At 41.9% G+C, this 24983-nt stretch overlaps 2 protein-coding genes across 7 annotated transcripts in view; one reads left to right on the top strand and one right to left on the bottom strand.

Annotated features, from left to right (window-relative positions):
* The window catches only part of Rnf24 (ring finger protein 24), a 116051-nt gene that overhangs the window by 7825 nt on the left and 83243 nt on the right, over positions 1–24983 (bottom strand). The window lies entirely within an intron of this gene.
* Pank2 (pantothenate kinase 2) overlaps positions 6468–24983 on the top strand; it is a 27397-nt gene continuing 8881 nt past the window's right edge. Inside the window, exons 1-6 of one of the 6 annotated variants that reach the window (XM_020171178.2) lie at positions 6468–6565; positions 6850–7409; positions 14273–14341; positions 18021–18373; positions 21386–21639; positions 23816–23992. In XM_020171178.2, coding sequence (XP_020026767.2) covers positions 7130–7409; positions 14273–14341; positions 18021–18373; positions 21386–21639; positions 23816–23992 — 1133 coding nt within the window. In that variant the 5' untranslated portion in view covers positions 6468–6565; positions 6850–7129. Of the gene's footprint in view, positions 6566–6849; positions 7410–14272; positions 14342–16065; positions 16179–16944; positions 17018–18020; positions 18374–21385; positions 21640–23815; positions 23993–24983 lie in introns of those variants that run through there. The other 5 variants (XM_020171176.2, XM_020171179.2, XM_020171177.2 and 2 more) reach the window with 5 other exon arrangements.

Genomic DNA, 24983 nt, shown 5'->3' with positions numbered 1-24983 from the left:
GTAGGAAATTTATAATTCAGGGTATTGAATCATGGAGAGGACAAAGGGAATGGTCTTGAAAAAATGAGGGCTTAGCCTCCATTATGATTATTTCTATTAAGTCGCTTGGTTTCAAGAAACAGAAGACAATATAACCTAGATTAAGAAAAGGGAAAGGGTGATTTAAGAAATTTATTTTAATGCTACAGGGAAAACCCATGGAACTCAGAAGGAATGTATTCAGGTCAGGAAAAAAGAAATGGGCAGAACTGGAGAACTGGCAGGCACTTTTCTTTTCTGGTTTGCTCTTTCTTAGGTCTCCCTGTAGACCAGTTTTCTTCACTTCTTTGCCTACATAGGGTATGTGGCATCACACTTTGAAAGGTGATCCTTATTCTGAGGTAATGGGGTTATGAGGTACAAACATGGATGCTGGGGCTTAATCTGTGATCTGTTGGGGAGAAGGATTTCTTGGAGAAGAGAGAATGGTTGGGAGCTGGGCAGATACCAAAGATTACCCGCTGAAGATGTTGGTATTTTAAGGGAACCTAGAGCTGCTATGGTCACTGTAATCTTTGGTTACAAACACATATTGTGTGTGTGTGTCTGTGTGTGTGCATACACATGCATGCCTGCACAGGCATATGTGTGCTTACTCTGTGAAAGGCTCTGTGAAAGGGGGATGTAAAGATACAAACTTTACATCCTATGATGTAAAGATCCATAGATACAAACTATGATATAATAACTCTCATAGTCTACCTGGAACTATATAAAAGGTACACTGAGGCTTTTAAGTCATGAGAGCGTGTGAAAACGCCATTGAGAGTGATATATAGGCTATGCACACTGTCTCAAGCCTACAATCCTAGCTATTGAGGAGGCAGAGATGGTGAAGATCGAGGTTTGAAGACAGTCCAGGCAAAAAAGTTTGCAAGACCCTATCTCAGCCAACCACTGAGCATGATGGCCTGTCATTCTAGAAAAGCACAAATAGGAGGATCATGGTCCAGGTCAGCCTGGGCATAAAGTGAGACTCTATCTCAAAAACAACCAAAGCAAAAAGGGCTGGCAGAATGCTCAAGTGGAGCTGGGTGCCGGTGGCTCACGCCTACAATCCTAGCTATTTAGGAGGCAGAGATCAGGAGGAACCTGGCTCAAGGCCAGCCCGGGCAAATAGTTCTCAAGACCCTATCTTGAAAAACCCAACACACACACACACACACAAAGGGCTAGTGGAGTGGCTGAAGGTGTAGGCCCTGAGTTCAAATCCCAGTACCACAAAAAAAAATGCTCAAGAGGTAAAGCACCTGCCTAGCAGTTGTGAGGCCCTAAATTCAACCCCCAGTACTGAGAAAAAGAAAAGCAGAGAGCTCTTAGCTAACAGTGGTAATCAATGAAGACTTTAAGGAGAAGGCATTTCGTAAGCAGAAATGTGGTGGGAAGGAATTTCATGTAAAGACAAAGGATGATCCAACGGTTAGATGGGTATGAGTAAATTCTACCTGGAGAGTTGTGAGATTCATTTTGGTAGAACATGTTATGCAAGCATATGGGAAGTAATGAGGAAAAGCAGGAAGATGCCAAGTGTTGGGGTTCCTTGGATGTTAAGTTGTTTGAGTTTTATTTATTTATTTTTTTGGTGAGACCGTGGTTTGAAATCAGGGCTTTGCACTTGCAAAGCAGGTGCTCCACCTCTTGAGCTCTACCCTCCAGTCCATTTTGCTCTGGTTATTTTGGAGATGGGGGGGTCTCACAAACTATCTGCTCAGGCTGGCCTCAAACCTTAATCCTCCCAATCTCAGCCACCCAAGAAGCTAGGATTACAGGAGTGAGCCACCAGAATCCACCAAAGGTGGGGTTATAAACAGAGCAATCTTTAATAAGATAAACTTATGAGCTTAAAGAGAAGAGAAATTAGGTAGAATAATCATTTAGGAGGCAATGAAAATAGATTACTGATCAGAACTTTTTGTCTGTGAGAGCCACTAGAAGCATGTGGTTGTTGAACACGTGGACTGTGACTACAGCTATGTGCTGAAATATTTTAGATATATTTGGTTAAATAATAAAATTTTAATATAACTCATTTTTACCTTTTAAAGTGTGGTTACAGAAGCATTTTAAGCCATGCCATGTGGTTTATATTGTATTTCTCTTGAACAGTACTGGATTCAAGCAAATGAAAGGAAGAATCAAGTCACAGCAACATAAAGGTGCCACCAGTAAGACAAGGAAAGTGGGAAAGTGGAATTGTTTACAGAAATGAAGACCAACTTGTTTTCAGAACAGATAACTCTAACAAATAGGCTTATTTGGGAATGAAAATAATACCAACAATCAAAATTCCAAAATGGAAAGAACCAGTTTCTTATTGCCTTTAATATAACAGGCAAGTGACTTTATGTTCAGAGATGAATTTCTCAAAAATGTGTTCTGGGGAATAAGAAGTTCTGTGAAGAGTTTCATGGTCAATTACATTTGTAAGATAGCTACATACCATATACACCCCAGCTTCCTCTTGGAGAAGCCCTACAGCATAAGTTTATCTGTTATTTGAACACCATCGCTTCTTTGTAACAACTATTAAAGCAAGAGATTACTGTGGTTATCTAGCAATTCACTGTATCCCAATCAGGGTTGTTTAGTCAAGAGATAGGCTAGGCCTTGATTGTTCAACTTTTTCAGAACTTGGGAAGGGGTATGATCATCCATAGCTAGGAAATTCTAAGTTGTTCTAAATTCATCATATTTCATCTTTAATTTTCTTTCTCTATTCTCATTTGTGTGTGTGTGTGTGTGTGTGAAAGAAAGTAGTCGATGCCTTCACATTGCTTGCAAGCTGTGGTGAGGCCACCAGAATGTCATATGCTAGCCATACTCTGTGTGTGTGTGTGTGCGTATGTGTGTGTGTGTGTGTGTGTTTGCGTATTCAAAGAACACATTTCTATCCCTCTTCAGATTTTGAAAGAAGTGCCTGATGGGGTCGGGGTTGGAAAGACGCAGACTGATATTTTCTTCTTTTTTTGGTGGTATTAGAGCAGCCCTTTTCAGTAGTGGACTCCGGGCCAGGAGCCAGGCCTTGGAAGAGCATGTAGGGGTTTAAAAACTTGTTCTTCAAATCTTGTCCTCTGAAACAGTAAGTAGGTAATGCTTTCCCAAGTTCCTCATACCATTGGGCCTTGGCTTAAAAGAGTTCTGCTCCTGGAACTGAGGGATCCCAGTGAAAGGAGAATTTGGTGTGTTAAGCTTCTGTTGCATGCACTTCTCATTTTTACTCTCCAATTGTTTGAATATGAAATGTCTCTTTGTGGGCTCATGTGCTCAATGATTGGTCACTAGCTACTGGTGCGGTTTTGTGAGATTTTGGAAACAGAAGGTGGGGCCTAGTTGGAGGAAGTAGGTCACTGTGGGTATGCCTTTGAAAGTTATTACCTAGTCCCCAGTCCCTGCTCTTTGCTTCCTCGTTACCTCAAGGTGAAGAACCTCCTCTGCCACACATTCCCACCACTGCTCAAGCACAGGGAGCCAAGCAACCATGAACTGAACCCTATGAAACCTGAGCAAAATAAATCCTTCTTCAAGTCAGGCATGGTGGCTCATACCTGTAATCCCAGCACTTGGAAGGCTGAGATAAGAGGATCGTGAGTTTGAGGCTAGTCTGGGCTACAGAGCAACACCCTATCTCAAAAAAAAAAAATTCTTCCTCCTTTAAGTTGTTCTCTCATGTATTTTGGTCATAGCTACACAAAAGTAACTAATATACCAGTGATGTTTTATTTTAGTGGAAGGAAAACTCAATAGAAATTCAGAGAGGGTCTTGATGGCACTTGATGGTAGAAAAAGAGATGAAGATGTGAATCACCAGGGGCCAGTGGGCTTGTGGGCTCCAAGAACCCAAAGGTTCTCTCTCTCCTGATATTTACATACTTCTGTAGTACCAACCCACATAGCATAGATCTGACCTGTGTATTAATAGAACATTGCACAAATGATGGAGTACGTATGACTTCCCAGGCTAGGTCATAAAAGACATTTCAACTTCTGCTTTATTTTCTCACAGATCACTAGCTCTGGGGGAAACCAGAAGCAATGTTGTAAGGACATTCAAGCAACCCCAGGGAGGAGGTTTTGTGAACTGAGACCTGCCAATAGCCAGCACCAATTTGCCAGTGACAACCAGGCAGGATTCTCCAGCCCCTTATATCTTCAATTGATTGAAATTGGTTGAAAGACCCTGAGCCAGAACTTCCCAGCCAAGTCACTCCTAATTTCTTGACTCAAAGAAACTGAGACCATACCTCAGTATTTATTACAACTTAAGCTAAAGTTTGGGCTTATTTTTTACCTAGCAATAGGTAATTAATATGGTAAATGAGTATTTTGTATGCTGTTTGATCCCAGAAATGGTTCTAGATTTGTAAGTCATTTCTTTTACAGTCTGGGTAGTTCCTCTGAATCGTTATGCTTACCAAGTTCCTTGTGCTGCTCATACACCAGAAAATCAGTTTCTCCTGAGGGTGGCTATAACTGGTAAAGAACTTAATAATGATCTCTCTTTAAAAAAGCTATTATAACCACAGAGAAAGGAAACTTCTTAATTGCTGCTTTCATTTCACTTTTTGAACATAAAAATACTCTTAAACTTAATCATGGGTTTATCTTACTTTGCTCCCAGGCAATTCACTTTCTCTTTTTAAAAATAAATGTTTTAAGTACAACATGCATACAGAAAAGTGCATAAATTGTAAGTGAACATCTTGATAAACTATTACACAGTAACAACTACCCGGATCAAAGAAACATTACCAGTCTCTTAGAAGCCTTTCATCACTTCTCCCTCCCTTTTCCCAAAAGCAACCATCATCCTCACTTCTACTTCTACTAATGTTGTATCTAATATATTTATTTATTGTGGTGCTGGGGATCAAAACTTAGGTTTTGGTTTTGACCATGCTAGGCAAGCACTCTAGCACTGAGCTCCAAACCCAACTTCTGAAATTGATATAAACAGAATCATACAATATGTATTTTGTGTCTGATCTCTTTTGCTCAACTTATTTGCATTTCTGATCTAGGATTATAAACATTTTGTCTAGTTATCACTAGTATATGCTTGATCTATTATTTTAGGCTAGTTTAATGATAGTGACTGCCACTAAATTCACAAATATGCTAAAGTTATATGTAATTAAGGAAAGCCTTTCAAGCTAGGCATAACAGGCTTACACCTGTAATCCTAGCTACTTGGGAGGATCGAGATTTGAGGCCAGATGGGGCAAATAGTTTTTGAAACCCCCGTTTCCGAAATAACCAGAGTAAAATGGATTGGATGTGTGGCTCAAATGGTAGCGCTCAAATGCAAAGTCCTGTGTTCAAACTCCACCAAAAAAAAATCTTTCAGCAATTTATTGGAATTTCACTAAATCAGTGCCTTTTTTTTTAAATTGAGACAGGGACTCACTATGTAGTCCAGGCTAGCCTAGAAGTCCCGATCCTCTTGCCTCAGACTCAAGAGTGCTGTAATTACACACGAGCCAAACTTTTCAGGAGTCCAGGCTCTGCATTTGTTTTTTTCTTTACACATATATACATTTATAAATAAAGCTATGAGTTTTTATATGTAAAGACACGTAGAACTGTAAAAAACACTATGCAGATTGCAGATTCCTGGTGGAGTCCTGACGTTGGAGTGCATGTTGGCAAACAAGAGATGCCCGTGATGGCGATTCATGATTCTTTTTCCACAGACTTGGATGGAAGTCCCTATGGGTCAGGGAAGACCCACATTTTCCCCAGGGCAGGGGCAAAAATGTAGGCAACGTTGAGCACTGAGACTTAGAAGAGTAGCTGTTGCAGCTGTTTTTGGTTCTTGCAGAAGCTGGAATTTCGAGTTAGGAAGTTGGGTTTCAGAGTTACTCCTACATCGTGGAGCGCTAGTTTGGAGAGGGCATGGGAATTCTTTTCAACAAGCACAAGAGAAGCACAACTTTCCTGTTCAGCCTGCTACTACCAGTCAGGAGTGGGGAGTTGAGGAAAAGTGGGCTATCACTCAAGGGACATTACAGTCTCCCAGGGGAAGAAGCCCATATGAAGTAATCAGTAGACAAGGAGTGCCTTAGGGATACAAAGCTGCGTGGGATCATTCTAAGCTTGGGCAGCCGTAGAAGGGATGCTTGGAAGGACCTTTGGTAGATGAGACACGGGGTCTCTGGGCTATAGTTGACCATTTTCTCTCTCCTTAAAGATGATTAAAAAAAAAAAATCCAGGCTTCAAGACGTCAGCCAAATCCTTTTGTGCCCCCAAAACACCACACAAAAGGGGCTCCGGGGCTCCTTCAAAAAGCGAACCCAGTTTCCTGGCTCTCAAACCCCCTCCTTCACCACAGGAGGGTGGCGAAGGATTTATAACCCACCTCCTTCTTCCAGTTGCCATGGAGACCAACCCCAGTCCTTTCATTCCTTCTGGTACTAGGAACATCTCTCCAGCGCAGGCGGAATGGAGGGGGTTTAGCCCATACGCATTGGGGGAGGGCCTGCGGCCTAGACGGCAGCTGCGAAACCAGGCCGAGGGACAAAGGCTAAGGTCAGCTGCAGTTCAATCCCTTCTGTGGGCCCACAACAGGCGGCCAGCCGCTTTGGGGGCTCAGCAGTGCTGGAGGAGGGCACGAGCCAGGAGTGGTTGGTACGGAGTAGCGGGGCGGAACTCGGGGGTGTCCCGGGAGAGTTCCGAGGACCAAGGGCATCGACCTGACCACCCGTGGGGGCGGGTGGGGAAGAAAAAGGGGACGCGGGGTCCCTCCCCCCACGCATCTATTGGGCGGCGCCGCCATCACTCTCCCCTAGGCGACACTGCCTTCTCCTCCCCAGAACCGAGATTCTCCCCTCCTCCGCCACCCTCTACCCGCCCGGGCTTGGAAGCTTCTCATTGGGTGGAGGCGCGGTCGATCCGCCTCGAGTCAAGGAACCTATTGGACAAGAGGCCTAAGGGCGGCCCCCAGCCTGCTCGGATTGGCTTGCTGCACGTTGGCGCAACGGAAGAGGCGGCCGGTCGAGGGTGCGCCTCTGCTCGTGCTGGACTACCGCGGAGGAGGCGAAGAGGAGTCCGGCGCTGGGGGGCTGGCTCGGGCGGCAGCGGTGGCTGCTGCGGATGGGAGCGGGCCGGCTCGGTGCGCGTATGGAGCGCCATGGCAGAGCCGCCGCCACCTCAGCCTCGTCGGTCGCGGAGCCGGCGTCTGGGGTCTCCGATGGGCGGCGGCGGGAGCCACTGCGGCGCCGGGCGAGCAGCGCGTCGGCACCCGAGGTTGGGGCGTCGGCACCCGAGGCTGGAGCCTCTGCGGAGGATGTGAGGCGGGACCGGCCCGGTTCCTACAGCGGCCCTGCCCCAGTTTCCCGCCAGCGCGTCGAAAGTCTCCGGAAAAAGCGGCCTCGTAAGTGCCCCGCGGGGCGCCCTGCGGCTCGCCCTGCCCCCCTTCCGGCCGGGCCGCCGTTTTTCCCTCGCGCGGACACTGCCCCCGTACGGTGGTCCCACGTTGGTGCGTGGCCTCGACGCCTGGCTGGATACCACGGCTCCCTCAGCTCGTTGCTTTTCGGAGTTCCGCCCCGGCTTGGCCCTCGCGGCCATTGGTCTGCGCTCCCCGGTTGTTGTAGTGCCAAGACCCTTCCTCCCTCAGGTCCTGGGGGCCGTTTCCAAGAGTCACATGATTTCATACTGGAGAAGGCTTCTTTGGACCCATTTCCATGTCTCGCTTCCCTTCCCCCCAGATCCTTTGAATTCCCTATTGCTCTCCAACGCGACAAGTCCTTTTTATCTACCTGTTTCGGATTACTGGAAAACCATCCCTCTGGGTTCCGTGTTCCATGCACCTCTAAGCTTTGGCTCCTTTTCTTCCCACGAGAATTCAGGTCATCTCACACCCAGATATTTCCTCTGATTTCCTTCCGTCTATTTTCAGGTACTCAAGATTCAGCGTTGTAAGCATTCCGAGTATTAAGGCTTTTTGTTTTGAGGAAAAAACGACATATTTGTCAATTTTGCCTTGGGAGTTGCTCTTGTTCTTCTCGAGAATCGGTTTTTCTCTTATTACCAGTTTCTTTTTCTGGATTGTGTGTCCCCCCCCCCCCCCCCTTTTACAGGTCTTCAGTTCAGGACCGCTGTCTCACAGCAATGGCTACTGTTGAAAGTATCATTTGTCCTTATACTGTAATACGAGCTTTACAGTGTAGTTGCGTTTTACATACGGGTAGACGCGGTGATTGCCAAATTCCTGTTTGAGGAAATCGACTTGCTTAAATGCAGGTCGTGAAGTGAATGAAAGTGGTGGCATGTGTGTAAGATCTGTATTGATGTCTGTACCCTAGCCCAGTCACCCACATGATTTCATCATCTATAATTTGGACGATTAAATGTTCCGTTTTACTGTGGAAAGTTTGGGAGCTTTCAATTCCTTTGTCTTTCCCCATCTTGTAAGAGATTTGGTAATCTCAGCAGAGGTAGGAGGATCAAGGATTGTGAGTTTGAGGCCAGTTTGGGTTACACAGCCAGACCCTGTCCTTGGGGAAAAAAAGGTCTGGAAGTCAGATTCTCAAACTATTCCGTTTTCAGAGTCATAGTTATTTGATTTATGTTTTATCTGAGAGGCACTTGACTTTTAAGCAATGCAAAACATTGGTTCTTCATGATTTTGTACATTGTTGGATATGAGTGTAAATTCCAGAGATTCAGCAAGCAAGAATCAGTGGTGTGGCTCAAGCTATAAGCCCTGAGTTCAAACTCCGGTCCCACCAAAGAAAAAGCAGAATTAGCGGCATAGATAGCTGTTCATGACCATTGGCTACAAAGATTTTAAGCCTTACATTTTTGGTGTTTGCTTGCTAAGAACTTACAACTCATTAGCCCCCCAGCTCTGAGGTGGGTGGTAGTATTCCGTTTTGCAAGTGAGAAAACTGGTGCATCTTTGCTCAGCATCAAATGGCAAGTTCCTTATTCAGATCCAGGTAACTCAAAGACCACTCTGGAGAACACTGGTTTGGACAGTTTGAGGATAGGATTATAGTATGGTGGTTTCAGAACTTCTTTCAAGGAACTAAGACAAATGTTCATGTTGAATGTAAGATTTATTGTCTGATATTGGTTGTGTTCCCCTTCATTGTATTCCCTGTCTGACTGATAAATCATGAAAAGCCATGTTTTAGGTAAGGAGACCTGCTAAAGACACAAAACAAACTAACTTAACTTCTTCCCTCCCTCCCTCCCTCCCTTCTTTCCTTCCTCCCCTCCTGCTGTATATCCCCAGCTGGTCTCAGACTTTTGATCCTCCTGCCTCTGCCTCCTAAGTGCTAGGATTATAGAGGTAGATGCTGGCTTCAGATGGGTGTTGCGCTTCCATTTATTTGCACCTGTTAGATGGAGCGGCAGCTTGTTGCTGCTGAACCCTCCAAGAGTATACTAGTTTTAACTCAGAGAATTCAGTGAGGACTAAATCTGTGTTTATTGTGACCTTTTATTTGGTATTAGGAAACCAGTGGTCATTTGAAACTAGAAGGAGCTGTTCACTTTTTCTTGGAATTTTTGTGACTGGTGAATAGTTATGTTCTGCCACATGTGTCTGTAGAGCAGCAGGATTCACAGAATAATTAGGGATCGGGCTAGGCATGTGCATGCATAAGAAGTTCTTCAAAAGTTTTGGATCAGGACTGAGAGAAAATACCAAATAAAGATTTGTTGAAAATGATGGAAACATGGGCTGAGGAAACAGCTCAATTGGTAGAGTGCTTGTCTAGCAAGTGCGAGGCCCTGGGTGCCATCCCCAGCACCATAATAAATAAATCAGTAAAATTAAAAAAAATGATGGAAACAAAGATGATAACATAGCTACCATTTTCTGAGTGCTTACTTGCTTGTTACACACTGTGCCAAGTATTTTATAAACATTTCACTCAGGTCTCACTGTAACACTGTGAGGTTAATTTTTTTAATCCCCAATTTCCAGATGTGGAATTAGGCACAGTGAATGTGTCTCTTTGTCCAAGACCATGAAATGAATTAGCTTTTTGTTTTTTCTTTTCCCTTTTGCTATGCTGGGACAAGTGCTTTACCACTGAACTCTACCAGCTGGGAACTCGGTTTTGATTTTAGATGTCTGATTTTAGGTCTGATTTTTTTTTTTTTTTCTTCAGTACTGGGGTGTAAACTCAGGACCTCACTTTAGCTCGGCAGGCACCCTGCTACTTGAGCCACTCTACCAGCCCTTTTTTGTGTTGGGTATTATCGAGACAGGGTCTCAAAGACTATTTGCCTGGGTGGGCGTGGAACCACAATCCTATATCCAGCTTTCTTGGTCCCTATTTTGGGATGGGGAAGGCACATGTGATGTAATTCTGAGAAGTTAACTATGTCCCTCACCCACCCAATTCCTGTTGCATACAGAAGGGTCTAAAATTATTTTTAAAATTTGTGCTGGGGATATATAGCTCAGTGGTAGAGTGCCTACCTAGTAGACCGGGTTTCATTCCTAGCACTGCTAAAAAAAATTTTTTTTTTTTTTTACTGAGGCATAATTACGTACAATAAAATGGCACTTTTGACAAAATGTATACATAAGAGAACACATTTTTATCAAGGGCCCCAGATGTATGGCAGATGTGCAGGAGATGTGAGAACCCTGGGATTCTTTGTTCCACTGCAGCACCAGGGACAAGCTGGTTCTTTGAAGAAGTCTGTTATAACACACCTGGGAGGTCTTTGGGACTTGATTTTGGATTCATGCCAATCACGGGATATCCTTAACCTTCATTAGTTTAGAAAATAAAGCTTTTGTTTGTAGTTTGTCAGTACTAACCTAGAAAAGAGGTTTCTTTCCCTTGGCTTTCAGTGGAGCATCAGTGTTGGCAGAATGGAAATGGTACTGGCACTGTGTGAGACTGGGTGAGTCTGACTGGGGAGGTCGACTCAGCATTTCACCTGCAGTTACGGAAAGAGGTTGGTTTTCTGTAGCTTGGTAGCTCATTTTTGAGAGACAGAATGGAAGAAGGTGCTTTGGCCTAAACTTCCTTTTTTCTTTCTTTTTTTTTCCCCCCAGAACAGGAGTTTGAATTCAGAGCCTTAAACTTGGCTTTGTAGATACTCTACCACTTGAGCCATGCCTCCCAGATGGCCTTATACTATGCAGCCTCCCAACCCACCCCTCATTAGACCCAGGGCTACACTCCTTGCCCCTGTTTTACTACCTTTAACTCTAAATGAACCAAAGTAAATACAGCCCTTCATCTTGGATATACGACAAACAAGGATTAAGCAGGGCCTAAAAGTAGTCCTTACATAGCAATGTAAAGTTGTACAGTATATTGTTTTATGACTGTATGAATCATGTGTTTAGATAATATGGGGGTTCAGTGTTGTCACATCCTGCAGATGCCACCCAGGACCAAAAAAGTTAGTGAAAACTCATCTCAACCAGTGAGCTGGGTGTAGTGTCTTGAGCCTGTGGTCCTAGCTGCATAGGAGGTATAGCGGGCTGAGGGTATGGTTCAAGTGATAGCGTTCCTGCCTAGCAAGCCTAAAGCCAGGAGTTCAAACCCCAGAACTGCCTGCCATTTAAATTTATTTTTTATGATTTAACACTTGTTATAAAGGAGAGAGAAGGAATAAGACAGCTGTCTGTAGGCCATTGGAAAGGATCTTATCAGGCAGCCGAAAGAATGGCTGTTTTAGTTGGTCATTTAAAAAAGCAGTGACTGTTGTTGTACTTTAACTGAGCATTTAGGTTCATAATAAAGTATCTTTGTCTTTAGGCATTGTTCTCAGTTTATGTCAGTAAGACTGACTAGGATATGAAACCTCCCTTTTCTAAATTATGGCTTAAAATTTGCTTCCTAAAAATGAAAGCAGTCTTAGTTTTTCAGTAGTGTTACTATGTTTATGTTTGTTATAATAAATGTAGCATTTATTGAGTCTGCTGTTTATAAGACATCATTTTATGAATATCCAGTCCCTGAATTTAAAACTATTTTGAGAGAAGAATAATAATTACTAAAGTACAAATTTCAATGTGAGGCTAAGATCTTGCAGTATTTTAACCTCATATGCAGTTCAGAGCATTGTTAAATTGAGCACACTTTCATAAACACCCTATTTTCCATTAGAAGAAATGAAAGCAGTCTGTCATTGAGATCTAGTAAGTGAGGGAAACTGTGCTAAAGGTAGTTTTATGTAAATAATCTACGTGAGAGTTTAAATTCTCTCTAGAATTGTGTCTTCAAGAACAGATTGCTTAGGTTTGGGTACTCCTGAGGTATTAGTATCAGTACATATGCTAAGGGCTGTGAAAAAAATAGTGAAGTGCTTACTATTAGAAGTGGAGGCTTTTTCTTAGCAGGGGAGGTGAGAGGGATGTGATGTTGTAGCAAGAGCTCCTTTTTCCATGACTTCCTACCTGGAGCACATAATGTTTTGGATAAGAATTGGAAGGATTATTTCAGTATTCATGAAGTTACAGTTTATGAGAGGAATCTTAAGCCCCTTTGCACAGGCTGTATGTTTAGAAATAACATAATTGCATGTCCTCAAACAATTCCCCCACCTTTCAGCTATTTTCCTCAGTTAACAGCTGATGAACCTTCATGCAACTCAGTGCCTCCCAGTTCTTGGATATGCAAATGATCCTATCAGTAGTAAGAAGAATCATTAAAGGATTATAACAAGGGAGGGCTTACCTAGCAAGCTTGAACCCCTGAGTTCAAACCCCAGTATCACAAACAAAACCTAAACCAAAAAAACAAGGCTGATGAACTGTGCTGCTCTCTTTGCTCAGACTCTTGTGTTTCCTGATGCTTGTTGATTTTCTTTAGTTATTAGAGTATATGAATTTTATTAAACTGCGTTTTAATTTTTTGGTTTTGACCAAGAATATGTGTTTTGTGTTGTTGCATTTGTATAGATAATTGCTGAAATGTACTTGTTATAGGGCTCAGGAGACTTGGGTTTGAGTCTTACTCACCTTTACCTTTTTTGGCTGTTGGACTCCTTTGCACTTTAATTTTTATTTATTTATTTTAAAAAATTTTTATTGTTTTATTATTCATACGTGCATACAATGCTTGGGTCATTTCTCCCCCCTGCCCCCACCCCCTCCCTTACTACCCACTCTGCCCCCTCCCTCTCCCCCCCACCCCCTCGATACCCGGCAGAAACTATTTTGCCCTTATCTCTAATTTTGTTGAAGAGGGAGTATAAGCAATAATAGGAAGGAACAAGGGTTTTTGCTAGTTGAGATAAGGATAGCTATGCAGGGAGTTGACTCACATTAATTTCCTGTGCATGTGTGTTACCTTCTAGGTTAATTCTTTTTGATCTAACCTTTTCTCTAGTTCCTGGTCCCCTTCTCCTATTGGCCTCAGTTGCTTTTAAGGTACCTGCTTTAGTTTCTCTGCGTTGAGGGCAACAAATGCTAGCTAATTTTTTAGGTGTCTTACCTATCCTCACCCCTCCCTTGTGTGCTCTCCCTTTTATCATGTGCTCAAAGTCCAATCCCCTTGTTGTGTTTGCCCTTGATCTAATGTCCACATATAAGGGAGAACGTACGATTTTTCGTCTTTTGGGCCAGGCTAACCTCACTCACTTCGCCAATTCCATCCATTTACCAGTGAATGGTAACATTTCGTTCTTCTTCATGGCTGCATAAAATTCCATTGTGTATAGATACCACATTTTCTTGATCCATTCGTCAGTAGTGGGGCATCTTGGCTGTTTCCATAACTTGACGATTGTGAATAGTGTTGCAATAAACATGGGTGTGCAGGTGCCTCTGGAGTAACCTGTGTCATAGTCTTTTGGGTATATCCCCAAGAGTGGTATTGCTGGATCATATGGTAGATCAATGTTTAGCTTTTTAAGTAGCCTCCAAATTTTTTTCCAGAGTGGTTGTACTAGTTTACATTCCCACCAGCAGTATAAGAGGGTTCCTTTTTCCCTGAAACATCTATCTCCTCATCCTCAAATAATTGTGATTTCTCTCTGGTGAAAACTCTTTAAATCCTTTAGGGTTGGGGTGTAGCTAAGTGGTAGAGTGTGTGCTTACCATGTGTGAGACCCTGGGTCCCATCCCCAGCAAACCACTCCCCCCCAAAATATAATACACTGTTGTTATCTGTAGTTAATTCTTTGAAAATTCCTGTTTTTCTATTCTGTAGTTAACCTGTACATTTTTATTTTTAACACATTTAAACCATCACTTCTCTGTTCTTGTCTCTTAATTAATCAGAATCTTTATCTTTTCTCCCTTTTCCCAACAAGACAGAAGTGCTGCTTACTTTCACTTCCTTCTCCTTTCTCTTCCTCTTCGACTTCCTATGTTGAAATCATGTAAGTATTTTAGTTCCAGGGTGCTTATTTTTCTTAATGTCAGCATGTATTTGTTCCTCTGCTTATCACTTGTATATAAAAAAATTTCTTAAAGCTCTTGGATATTTTTAAATTATGTTGGTGTACATCTACTAATTCAGGAAAGGTCTTCAAGTACTAAAAGTTGGGCTGGTGGAATGGCTCAAGTGGTAGGAGCACTCGTCTAGCAAGCATGAGGCCCTCAGTTCAAACCCTGATGCTACAAAAAACAAACAAAAAAAGTAATAAAAATTGAGCTCTTTTATATGTGAAGGTTTCTTTTGAGTCCCCCCCCCCTTTTTTTTGGGGAGGGTACTTAGGTTTGAACTAAGCCTTGCTAGGCAGGTGCTGTACTGCTTGAGACACCTTGCCAAGCCCCTTGAAACCAGCCTCTTGAAAGGTGGTTTGTCCAGATAAAAGTTTCCAGATCTTTTTCCTTATAACTTTGAACCAGTGCTCCATTGTCATCTAGCATCTGTGTTGATGAAAGTCTGCTATTTATGTGATTTATGTATCTTTGTAGGAACAGGATTTCCTGAAATTTCAGTAGGATGTGTTTAGGTCTTACCCTTCTCCACTAATTGATTCTAATGCTAAGGGTTTCAACCTGATAATTCATGTCCTCTCTCTCCCCCAGGAAATTTCTAGAACTTGTATAAATAGACATTGGATTTACTGGTTCTTTATTCTGTGGGTCTACCTTTCCTTCATACGTAAGAGGCATTCTGGGAGAATTCCTTAGTTATGTTTTCCTTTTTGTTTGTGCGCATGTGCACGAACACCCTTTTACTGTTAAATCCATCTCTGAGCTTTGTTTAAAATTTTTATTTTATTTTATTTTTTTTGGCAGAGCTGGGGTTTGAATGCAGGGCCCCATACATGCTAGGCAGGTGCTCTACCACTTGTTATTCCAGTAGCCCTACTTTTCCTGTTGATTGTTTTTGAGATAGGATCTTGCTTTTTACCTGGTCTGGCCTTGAACCTTGAGCCTCTTGATATCTCTGCCTCCCAAATAACTCGGATTACAGGTGTGAGCCACCAGTGCTTTATTTTAACACTTTTTTTTTCTTTCCTTTATAAAAAGTTTGCTTATTGAGGTATAATTTACATACCTGTATCCATCGAAAGTGTATAATTTCATGCTTTTCTTTTTTTTGAGACAGGGTCTCTATGTAGCCCAGGCAGGCCTTGAACATGTTATGCAGCTCAGGCTGGCCCCAAACTTTCCATCCTCCTGCCTCAGCTTCTTGAGTGCTGGGATTACAGATGTTGGCTACCACACCCAACAGTTCCATGCATTTTGAAACACACACACACACACACACACACACACACACCCCACCTTCCCACTTGGTGTGTACACACACCCACCCACCCACCCACCCACACCCACCCCCACCCCCCCCCCCCACCTTCCCACTTGGTGTACACACACACACACACACACACACACACACCCTCCCACTTGGTTCACCACCAGTGTGTGTACACACACACACACACACACACACACACACACACACACCCTCCCACTTGGTTCACCACCAGTGTGTGTACACACACACACACACACACACACACACACACCCTCCCACTTGGTTCACCACCAGTGTGTGTACACACACACACACACACACACACACCCTCCCACTTGGTTCACCACCAGTGGTGTTTTTCTGTTTCTGTGCAGTCTGTCCTTCCCTTTCTTCCCTAACCTTTGATTGGCTCTCAGAAGAAGAGGTGGTTCGTTTTCATTTTCTAGAGGTTTATATAAATGTTTATATACAGTTATTCAGCCTGTTCTCAAGATTCACGCCTGGTAAGTGTGGTAGTTTGTTCTTTTTGGGAGGATTTGAAAATTTTTCCCACAACTTGGAAATTAACTTGGACAAATTTTATTTAAATTGAATTAGTTTTATACACTTTTGTGTACTTAGTTCTGTATAATTTTTTTTTGTGGGATTGGGGTTTGAACTCTGGGTTTTGTGCTTGCAAAACAGTAGCCCTACTGTGTGAGCCACAACTCTAGTCCATTTTACTCTGGTTATTTTGGAGATGGGGTTTCATGAATTATTTACCCAGGCTGGCTTTAATCCATGATCCTTCTGATCTTGGTCTCCCAAGTAGTTAGGATTACAGGTGTGAGCCATAGCACCGGCTGGCAGTCCTTTTTTTTAATTTCTGATTTTCTTTTCTATGATTGACATCTTATTTTATGTCTGAGGGCATTTATGTGTCTTCTGGTTGTTCCTACAACTCTTTGATCAAATATTTAGTTTCCCATTTTTGTGGTGTTGTTTTCCCCCTTGGTGATTCTAGTTTATACACTAGTTTGAAAATTGCTATTCATCTGTCAGTAGATGCAGTTTCTGTTTACCGTCTGGACTGAGGGGAACATGGGATGTGTGTATGGTCAGGCATGCGGGCTTCCCATTTATTCTGGGTAGTAGTCACCCAGATGCCATCCTAATTCTGGGGCCGCAGTGCTGTACTTAGCGAAGAGTTTCTCTTCTGTGGGGGTGGAGGTAGGAAGTGTTCTTGGTACAGGGAAGTGGGTAGCCTGTCCAGTGCACCAAATGCATTTTCCAACCACATCACCCATGACTGCCAGAGCCTGCTCCTGTTTCCTCAGAGCAGCCACTCCTGTCTGCAGCTTCAGTAGAACATCCTTACTTGCTCTCCCACTTTCATAGCTGCTCCTACCTTTAATAGCATTCTTTTTTTTTTTTTTTTTTTTTTGTGGTACTGGGGCTTGAACTAAGGGCCTTCACTTTGAGCTGTTCCACCAGCCCTGTTTTTGTGAAGGGTTTTTTGAGATGAGGTCTTGCGGAACTATTTGCCTGGGCTGGCTTTGAACCTCAGCCCTCTTGATCTGTGCCTCCTGAGTAGCTAGGATTCCAGGTGTGAGCCACTAGCGCCTCGCTAGCATTCATCTTTTGATGATTCTGGATAGATACTTGCCTATCACCCTAGTTCTGGTAATAACACTTCTTGTGTCTTAGAATTATTTTTGGAAAGAGTATGTTAGTAAATCCTTGTTTCTAGCCATTTCTAGAACTTGCGGTGGGAGAGGAAAGCACATATGTTTGTGTAGTCCATCTTGCATAAAGTCCAGTGAAATATTTTTGTTGTTATTTTTTTATGGTAATAGAGATTGAGCCCAGGGCCTTATGTACGCTAGGTAAGCACTCTACAACTGAGCTAGTCCCTGGCCAGATTTTGAGAGAATTGACCACTGGAGATTACTTACTAGGTATGGCTGGGAATTTCCTCTAGCTCTAGTTTCAGTACTAAACCAGAGCTCTAAAGTAGTGACATTTCTTCTTTGAGCCAGTGAAAAGATTGAATATTTTCATTCTCAAGCTTTGTTTTCAAGACTCAGACTATCTGAAAATTATTTTGTTATTTTAAAAAATATTTCATAGTTCAGTTTGGGCTTGTCTGTACAGAAAGATTGGGTTGGTTCAGTATTTTGATATTTTTATTTTTAATCCTAGTTTTTCCCAAATGAGAGAGAATTCATTTCTTCTCCTCTGAACCTTTTTGTTTAGAATTATATTCCTTGGAAACCACAGGGTGTGAAATTAGTTGCCAAATTAGTAAGTATAAACTTAATTTTAGAAAAAAGCTGTTCTGACTTTTTTTTTTCTTCCCCATTTAGTTTTTCCGTGGTTTGGCTTGGATATTGGTGGAACCTTGGTCAAGCTGGTTTATTTTGAACCCAAAGACATCACTGCTGAAGAAGAGGAGGAGGAAGTGGAGAGTCTTAAAAGCATTCGGAAGTACCTGACCTCCAACGTGGCTTATGGGTCCACGGGAATTCGGGACGTGCACCTCGAGCTGAAGGACCTGACTCTGTGTGGACGCAAAGGCAATCTGCACTTTATACGCTTTCCCACTCATGACATGCCTGCTTTTATTCAGATGGGCAGAGATAAAAACTTCTCGAGTCTCCACACTGTCTTTTGTGCCACTGGAGGTGGAGCATACAAATTTGAGCAGGATTTTCTCACAGTATGCATTTTTAGCTTATATACAATTTATAGTAATTTGATTGTTAAAAATAATGGCAATTACAGGTGGTAGAATCATTCCCATTTCTAACGGAACTTGAGTTTTTTTGAGTGAAATGAAGATTAAATGTAAATTAGTGAGTTAGCCATCTAGAGATTGTTACCTACTTTACTTTTTGCCTAGTTGAGATGTGTTGATAGGAATCAGAACCTTGAAAAGCATAACATTTTGTCATTCCTTTAGTATGAAACTTAGTGAATGTGGGATAAGCAGAGTAACAGACCTGTGAAGAATGACATTAAATCCTGCACAAAAAGATTGAAAAATAAAATTAAAAAAATTTGGTCATAGTAGTTTCCAATCTCACCTACTACAATAGGTAATTTCTCCTGTCTTCTCACTTGTTTCCTGTCTTGTTCACCAGTTACAAAAACAAGGAACTCTTGTTAACAGTGGTGTCTTCAGGTCTCAGTACGAGTCTTAGATGACTGACAGCAGGGTCCTCCTTTCCCCACATGCTTTGTGACAGGCTCTGTGCTGCAGTTACGGGTTTTTTTGTTTTTTTTTTTGTTTTGTTTTGTTTTCTTTTTTGCAGTGCTGGATATCAGACCCAGAGCCTGGTACATTCTAAACAAGTACTCCACTACCACTGGGCTACATCCCAAGCCCTGTGCTGCACTTGTTAACTGTTAACCCAGTCTCAACCATGTGTGATCCCTAGGACTGGTACCACCAGACACTTGATTTGCTTTCATTCTGTGAACACTGAGCAAGCCTTGAGGTTATGTGCATGTCCATGGACATAGTCATAGGTGCAAGAATTGACAAGTAAATTAGCCAAGACCCTGACCTTGAGAGTGTAATACAGATTTTAAATGACTTCCATGACTATTTTTTTCATATTACCAAATGAGGGTGTCTGACCAAAGGAGAATAAGCCTTTGTCTGTGTTATTCTATATATCTTCCTTTTCCTCCCGTGTGTTATTATATGGTTTGTGACCTCATCCTCTTTCTTTGTCCTCTGTCTCCTGACTTTTTCCTCTAAGTGGCCGTAGTAATCATAATTATCATTTAACAAGGTTTAAGTTCTTTGCTTGGGTTTTTCTTTGTTAGTTTTTAGCAGTTTCTTTTCCGTCTGTGAATATAGGGAGGTAGCAGGAGAGAAGGTTCCCATCCTTTGTGAAAGCCTACTAGTGGACTCTGGATCGAAGCTGATAGATAGGTAACTGAGAAAACCTGAGGCCCCTTTGCCACGTACTTGAAAACCTTCAGGCTTGTTGCAGAGGCTTAGTGTTGTGTAGCAATCCTAGGAGAGGGTGCAGACTGGATTTTATACCTTAGGAATTGGTTGTTACTTAGGCTATTGGCTTTTCTCCTTTGTATGCACCAGTTCTATCCTTAAAACTATGAAATGAAATACCGATCAAACTCTATATTTAATGATACATAGTGAAATATTTGTTTTAAATATCAAGTTTTCTTTTTTAATGCGAATCAGATTTTTTCATATTGAGTTTGTCCGTTGGTATTAAACTTACTTTGCCAGTAACTTGGGTTAGTGAATCACCTGTGGATTCCAAGAGTATGTCCGCTAGGCTGAGATTGATTAGGAATAATAACAATAGCACATTTTAGGGTAACATGAATTATAGGAAGGATAAAAGGAGAAATTGGTTTGACATACAAGATCAGAAAATAGCGTGGGTTCTAATAAGCCACCAGTGTGAAACAATTTGGTTTAGAAATGAAAATGCTGGCACTTAGCATTTAATTCATTTTTTTTGGAGGTGGGGTTTTAACTCAGGTCCCAAGCTCATCTCTGAATTCATCTTGACATGAGGGAATGGCCAGATAAAATGATGGTGATAAACACCTGAAAGGGCTTGGGTTTGGTCCGAGGAGTGATTTAGTATTTCTAATTAGGGATTAATTAAATTAGGGCTTCATCTGAAGTTACCTACTAACTTTTCTATCTCTCACAGGGGACCGGAATAAATTGAGTATAAATGTAATTAAAGAGGAACTTTCAGGGCTAAATTTGGTTATAAACAAAATCAGGTACTTTAGGGGTAGAGGCTTAATGAAGCCTTTTGTCACATATTGAGTATTTGTGCTTGCAAGCATCCAAAGTGAAATGAAATCCAGTCAAATATGGCAGTGTGTATCATCTCTCCAAAGTCATCACTGTTACATGGTTTATACATCTTAAGTACATGACTCTGTATGTACACTTATGTGCAAATAAACTTGTTTGTAAAAATAGGCACATGGGGATGGGGCTGTATTTTATAAAATATTTCCAAAGTTGCTTTTCGACAGGTTTTTTTTTTTTTTTCCCCAGACAGGGTCTCTCTATATAGCCTAGGCTGGCCTCAAAACTAGTGATCCTCTTTGTTCTTAATTGCTGTACTGTGTCCAATAATGTGAATAATGGTCTGCAAGTTTGTTAATTTTTGAAAGGAATTAAGTTGATAAAAATGGTTTCAATTTGATACTGCTAACCCCCCCTCCTCTAGAATGATGTAACCAGTTTAGATAATCTTAATTTCTAATTGGGCACTTGAAGTCCCTTTGGCTACAGGTTGTTAAGTAGTAAGGTGTGTGGCTTCTTTTGATACTGCTCATAGCCTTGAAGACTTTCTTGTTCCTGCCATTATCACCAATTGCTTTGATAGAGCCATGGCCTCAACTATACCTGCCTCATTGCCACTGCCAGCACAGATCTTGTTTTCTGCTTGACTAGGCAAATAACTACTCAATTGTGATTTTGAGTATACTTTTCCAGCTGTTGCAGTGGTTTGTATGTAGAGTGTATGTATTTGGGTCTGTGGAAGCAGGAGTCTGTCTTGGCAGTCCATTCCTCCCTTTTGTTGTCCTGTATCTGTCTTGTAAAGCATAGACAACTGTGGGTATGCTTTTATGGTTTATATACTGTAGAGGGGATTTTTAAAAAAACTATTTAAATTTTCTATTGGTTTATTAAGAAGTCTGAATACATTCTTATTTACAGATAGGTGATCTTCATCTTTGCAAACTGGATGAACTTGATTGCTTAATAAAAGGAATTTTATACATTGACTCAGTTGGATTCAATGGACGGTCGCAGTGCTATTACTTTAAAAACCCTGCTGATTCTGAAAAATGTCAGAAGATACCATTTGATTTGAAAAACCCATACCCTCTGCTTCTGGTGAACATTGGCTCAGGGGTTAGCATCTTAGCTGTATATTCCAAAGATAATTACAAGAGAGTCACAGGCACCAGGTAAGTTTTTTTTTTTTTTTTTGGTGGTGCTGGGGTTTGAACTCAGGGCCTACACCTTCAGCCATTCCACCAGCCCTTTTTTGTGATGGATTTTTTCCGAGAGATGGTCTTGCGAACTCTTTGCCTGGGCTGGTTTCAAACCACAATCCTCCTGATCAGCTAGGATTATAGGTATGAGCCACTGGTGCCTGCCTAAGGTCTCCCATTTTTGCCTAGGCCAGCCTGGACCATGATTTTTCTATTTGTGCTTCCTATAGTGGCTGGGATGACAGATGTGTGCCACCACACCAGCTTTTGCTATTGTGATGGAGTCTGGAGAACTTTTTGCCCAGGTTGGGCTGGAACTAAGATCTTCCTGATTTCAGTCTCCTGAAAGATGATTTGACAGGTGCTTGCCACCACATCCAGCTATGGTTGACATAGGGGTTTGTGAACTTTTTGCCTGGGATTGACCTCACCGTGATCCTCTTGATTTTCACCTCCTGAGTAGCAGAATTAATTAAATTAAAATTAATTTTTTTTTTTGTGCTACTGGTGTTTGAACTCAGGGCCTCATGTTTATTAGGCAGGTATTCTACAACTTGAGCTACTCTGCCAGCCTCATTGTTTGTTTTTTATATAATGGGTTAACTGGGTTTTCAGGTATTACAGATAACATCCTTCAAGAACTTGTTAAAATTAAGTGAAAGATTTTAAGTTTTTCTGGGATTATGAAAACATGTTTTTCTTTGAAATTTCTACTTTAATGACCTACTTTAATCTCTGTTTAAAAGGTTTTTTTGGCAGTATTGGGATTTGAACTCAGGGCCTCATGCTGGCTAGACAGGCACTGTACCACTTGAGTCACCAGCCTCTTCCTATGCTGTTGTTTGGAAATATGGTGTCTCAAACTATTTGCCTGGGCGGGCTTCAAATTGCGATCCTCCAGTTCTCTACCTCCTGAGTAACTAGGATTACAGCTGGGAACCACTGCATCCGGCTTAAGATTTTATTACCATAGTTTAGAATGATGGAGGGGGTGAATTTAACTAAGAAATATTGTTAGCACTTTTGTAAATGTTAACAGTGTACCTCAAGTACAACAATAATACAATAAAAAAAGATTTTATTACTAAAATTTAATAAAATGTTACATCAACACACTCATTAAGCCCATAGTCCTTACTCTCAGTTTATGGTGCACATATACCAAGTAACTAAAGTTATTAGGTAGGCTCTTAGGAGGCAAAGGAAGGCTAAACACATCTAAACACAGATACACACATACATACACACTAAAGACTGGGAGTGTGGCTCAAGTAGTCGAGGGCTTGGGGATAGTCAGGGTATGGTGTGAGATCTAGAAGCTGAAGTGCTGATCAATAAATAATAATTGGGGGAGGATAGACTAAAAATGGAAGGTTAGATGGAAAGAGAAAATGTGTTTTGGCTTAAGGATCACAGGTCACTTTAGGAAAAACAAGGAACTGGGATTGGGATAAAAAAAGTTTTAAGCCCGGTGCCGGTGATTCACGCATGTAATTCTAGCTACTCAGGAGGCAGAGATAAGGAGGACTGAGGTTTCAAGGCGAGCCTGGGAAAATAGTTCTACATACTCTCTCTCAAAGATACCCAATTCAAAAAAAAGCCTAGTGGAGTGACTCAAGTGGTAGAGTGACAGCCTAGTAGGCGTGAAGTCCTGAGTTCAAATCCCAGTACTGCCAAAAAACCTCCCAAAAACAAACTTAATAGATGTGAGAATGAGAGCAATAATTTTGGGGAGAAAACAGATCACTGGAGAATTAATGGTGGGTTGGGGGACCAATGAGCTAGCGTAATTAGATGCTTGAGTGAGAAGGACTGCAATCATTTTACACTTGAAGAGGGAAAGGGCTGATGTGCACCCCAGGCTCTTGATGCTCAGCAGGTGCCAAGACTGCACTTGGATATGGGCAGAGTCCTGTGTTTCCGCTGCTTTGCTTGCTGGTTCACATGAATATGTACATTCAAGGTGCATATGAGGCACCTTGTGTTTGTCTTTTGCTGGCTTGTTGTATCTTACTGGTGTCACCTGCATGGTGGGATTGGGGCAGGAATGAATTGTTACATGATTATGGTTTGGGAGTTCATAAATCCTTACTTTCTATTCCTATTTTTAAAAATAGTATAATACTACACTGCTTGTTTGTAATCACAGTCTTGGAGGAGGAACTTTTTTTGGTCTCTGCTGTCTTCTTACTGGCTGTACCACTTTTGAAGAAGCTCTCGAAATGGCATCTCGTGGAGATAGCACCAAAGTGGATAAACTAGTGCGAGACATTTATGGAGGAGACTATGAGCGGTTTGGATTGCCAGGCTGGGCTGTTGCTTCGAGGTAAGGGAGCATGTAGGTTGTAAGAAATATAGGAATAAAATAGTAAGTACTACTTTTAATGAAATACCATTTACGTATTGTAAAGTCATCTGTTTAAAGTGTGTATTTTAATAGTTTCCAGTGTATTTACAAAATTTGGCAACTTCCTAATTGTATTTCAGAATGCTTTCATCATATTAGAAACATAAAATCCATTAGTTGCCCTTCCCCATTTTTCTACTTTAACCCTGCCCTACACTAATCTACTTTTTGTCTCTAAAGATTTGTCTGTTCTGAACATTTTATGTACATCAGCTTCTTAGCATAATATTTTCAAGGTTCATTCATGTTGTAGCAGGAATCAGTACTTTATTCCTTTTTACTGTTGAGTTCTGGGGATTGAATTTAGGGCCTTGAGCCTTAAGTTGGTAGGCAATTAGGCTAGGCAAGTGCTCTACCACTTGAGCCACTGCTCAGTTGTTTTGCTTTTAGTTTGTTTTTCAGCTAGTCTTGTGCTTCTCCCCAGTTGGGTCTTCTGTCTCTGCTTCTGGTATAGTTGGGATTATTGGCATGAACCATCACACCTGGCTTGTTTTTGAGAAAGGGTCTCATGAACTGTTTGCTTGGGCTGGTTCGAACCAGATCTTCCTGATCTCTGCCTCCTGGGTAGCTAGGATTACAGGCGTGAGCCACCAGTGCCTGGCAGCATGGAAGTTTTTAATTTTGGTAAAGTCTGTTTTCTCTTTTATCTCTTGCACTTTTGGTATCATCCATAAGAAACCATTGAGGCTCAATTGGTAGAATGCTTTCCTAGCATGCCCAAAGCTGTGAATTCATTTCCCAGAACCACAGGGAAAGAAAAGATACTAACCCTTTACATGTTGGAGGGCTTAAATCTGTGATTAGGAACAGTAAGAGTTTGTGGAAGCTAGTTGTCATCATATACGACTGTAGTCCTAACACTGGGGAATTGGGGGTGGGAGGATTGTTAACCTGAGACTAGCCTGAAGTT

The sequence above is a fragment of the Castor canadensis genome, chromosome 5 (assembly GCF_047511655.1).
Source record: "Castor canadensis chromosome 5, mCasCan1.hap1v2, whole genome shotgun sequence".
NCBI lineage: Eukaryota > Metazoa > Chordata > Mammalia > Rodentia > Castoridae > Castor > Castor canadensis.
Note: the sequence above shows the minus strand (reverse complement) of the source record. Positions and strands in the feature narration are given on the sequence as shown.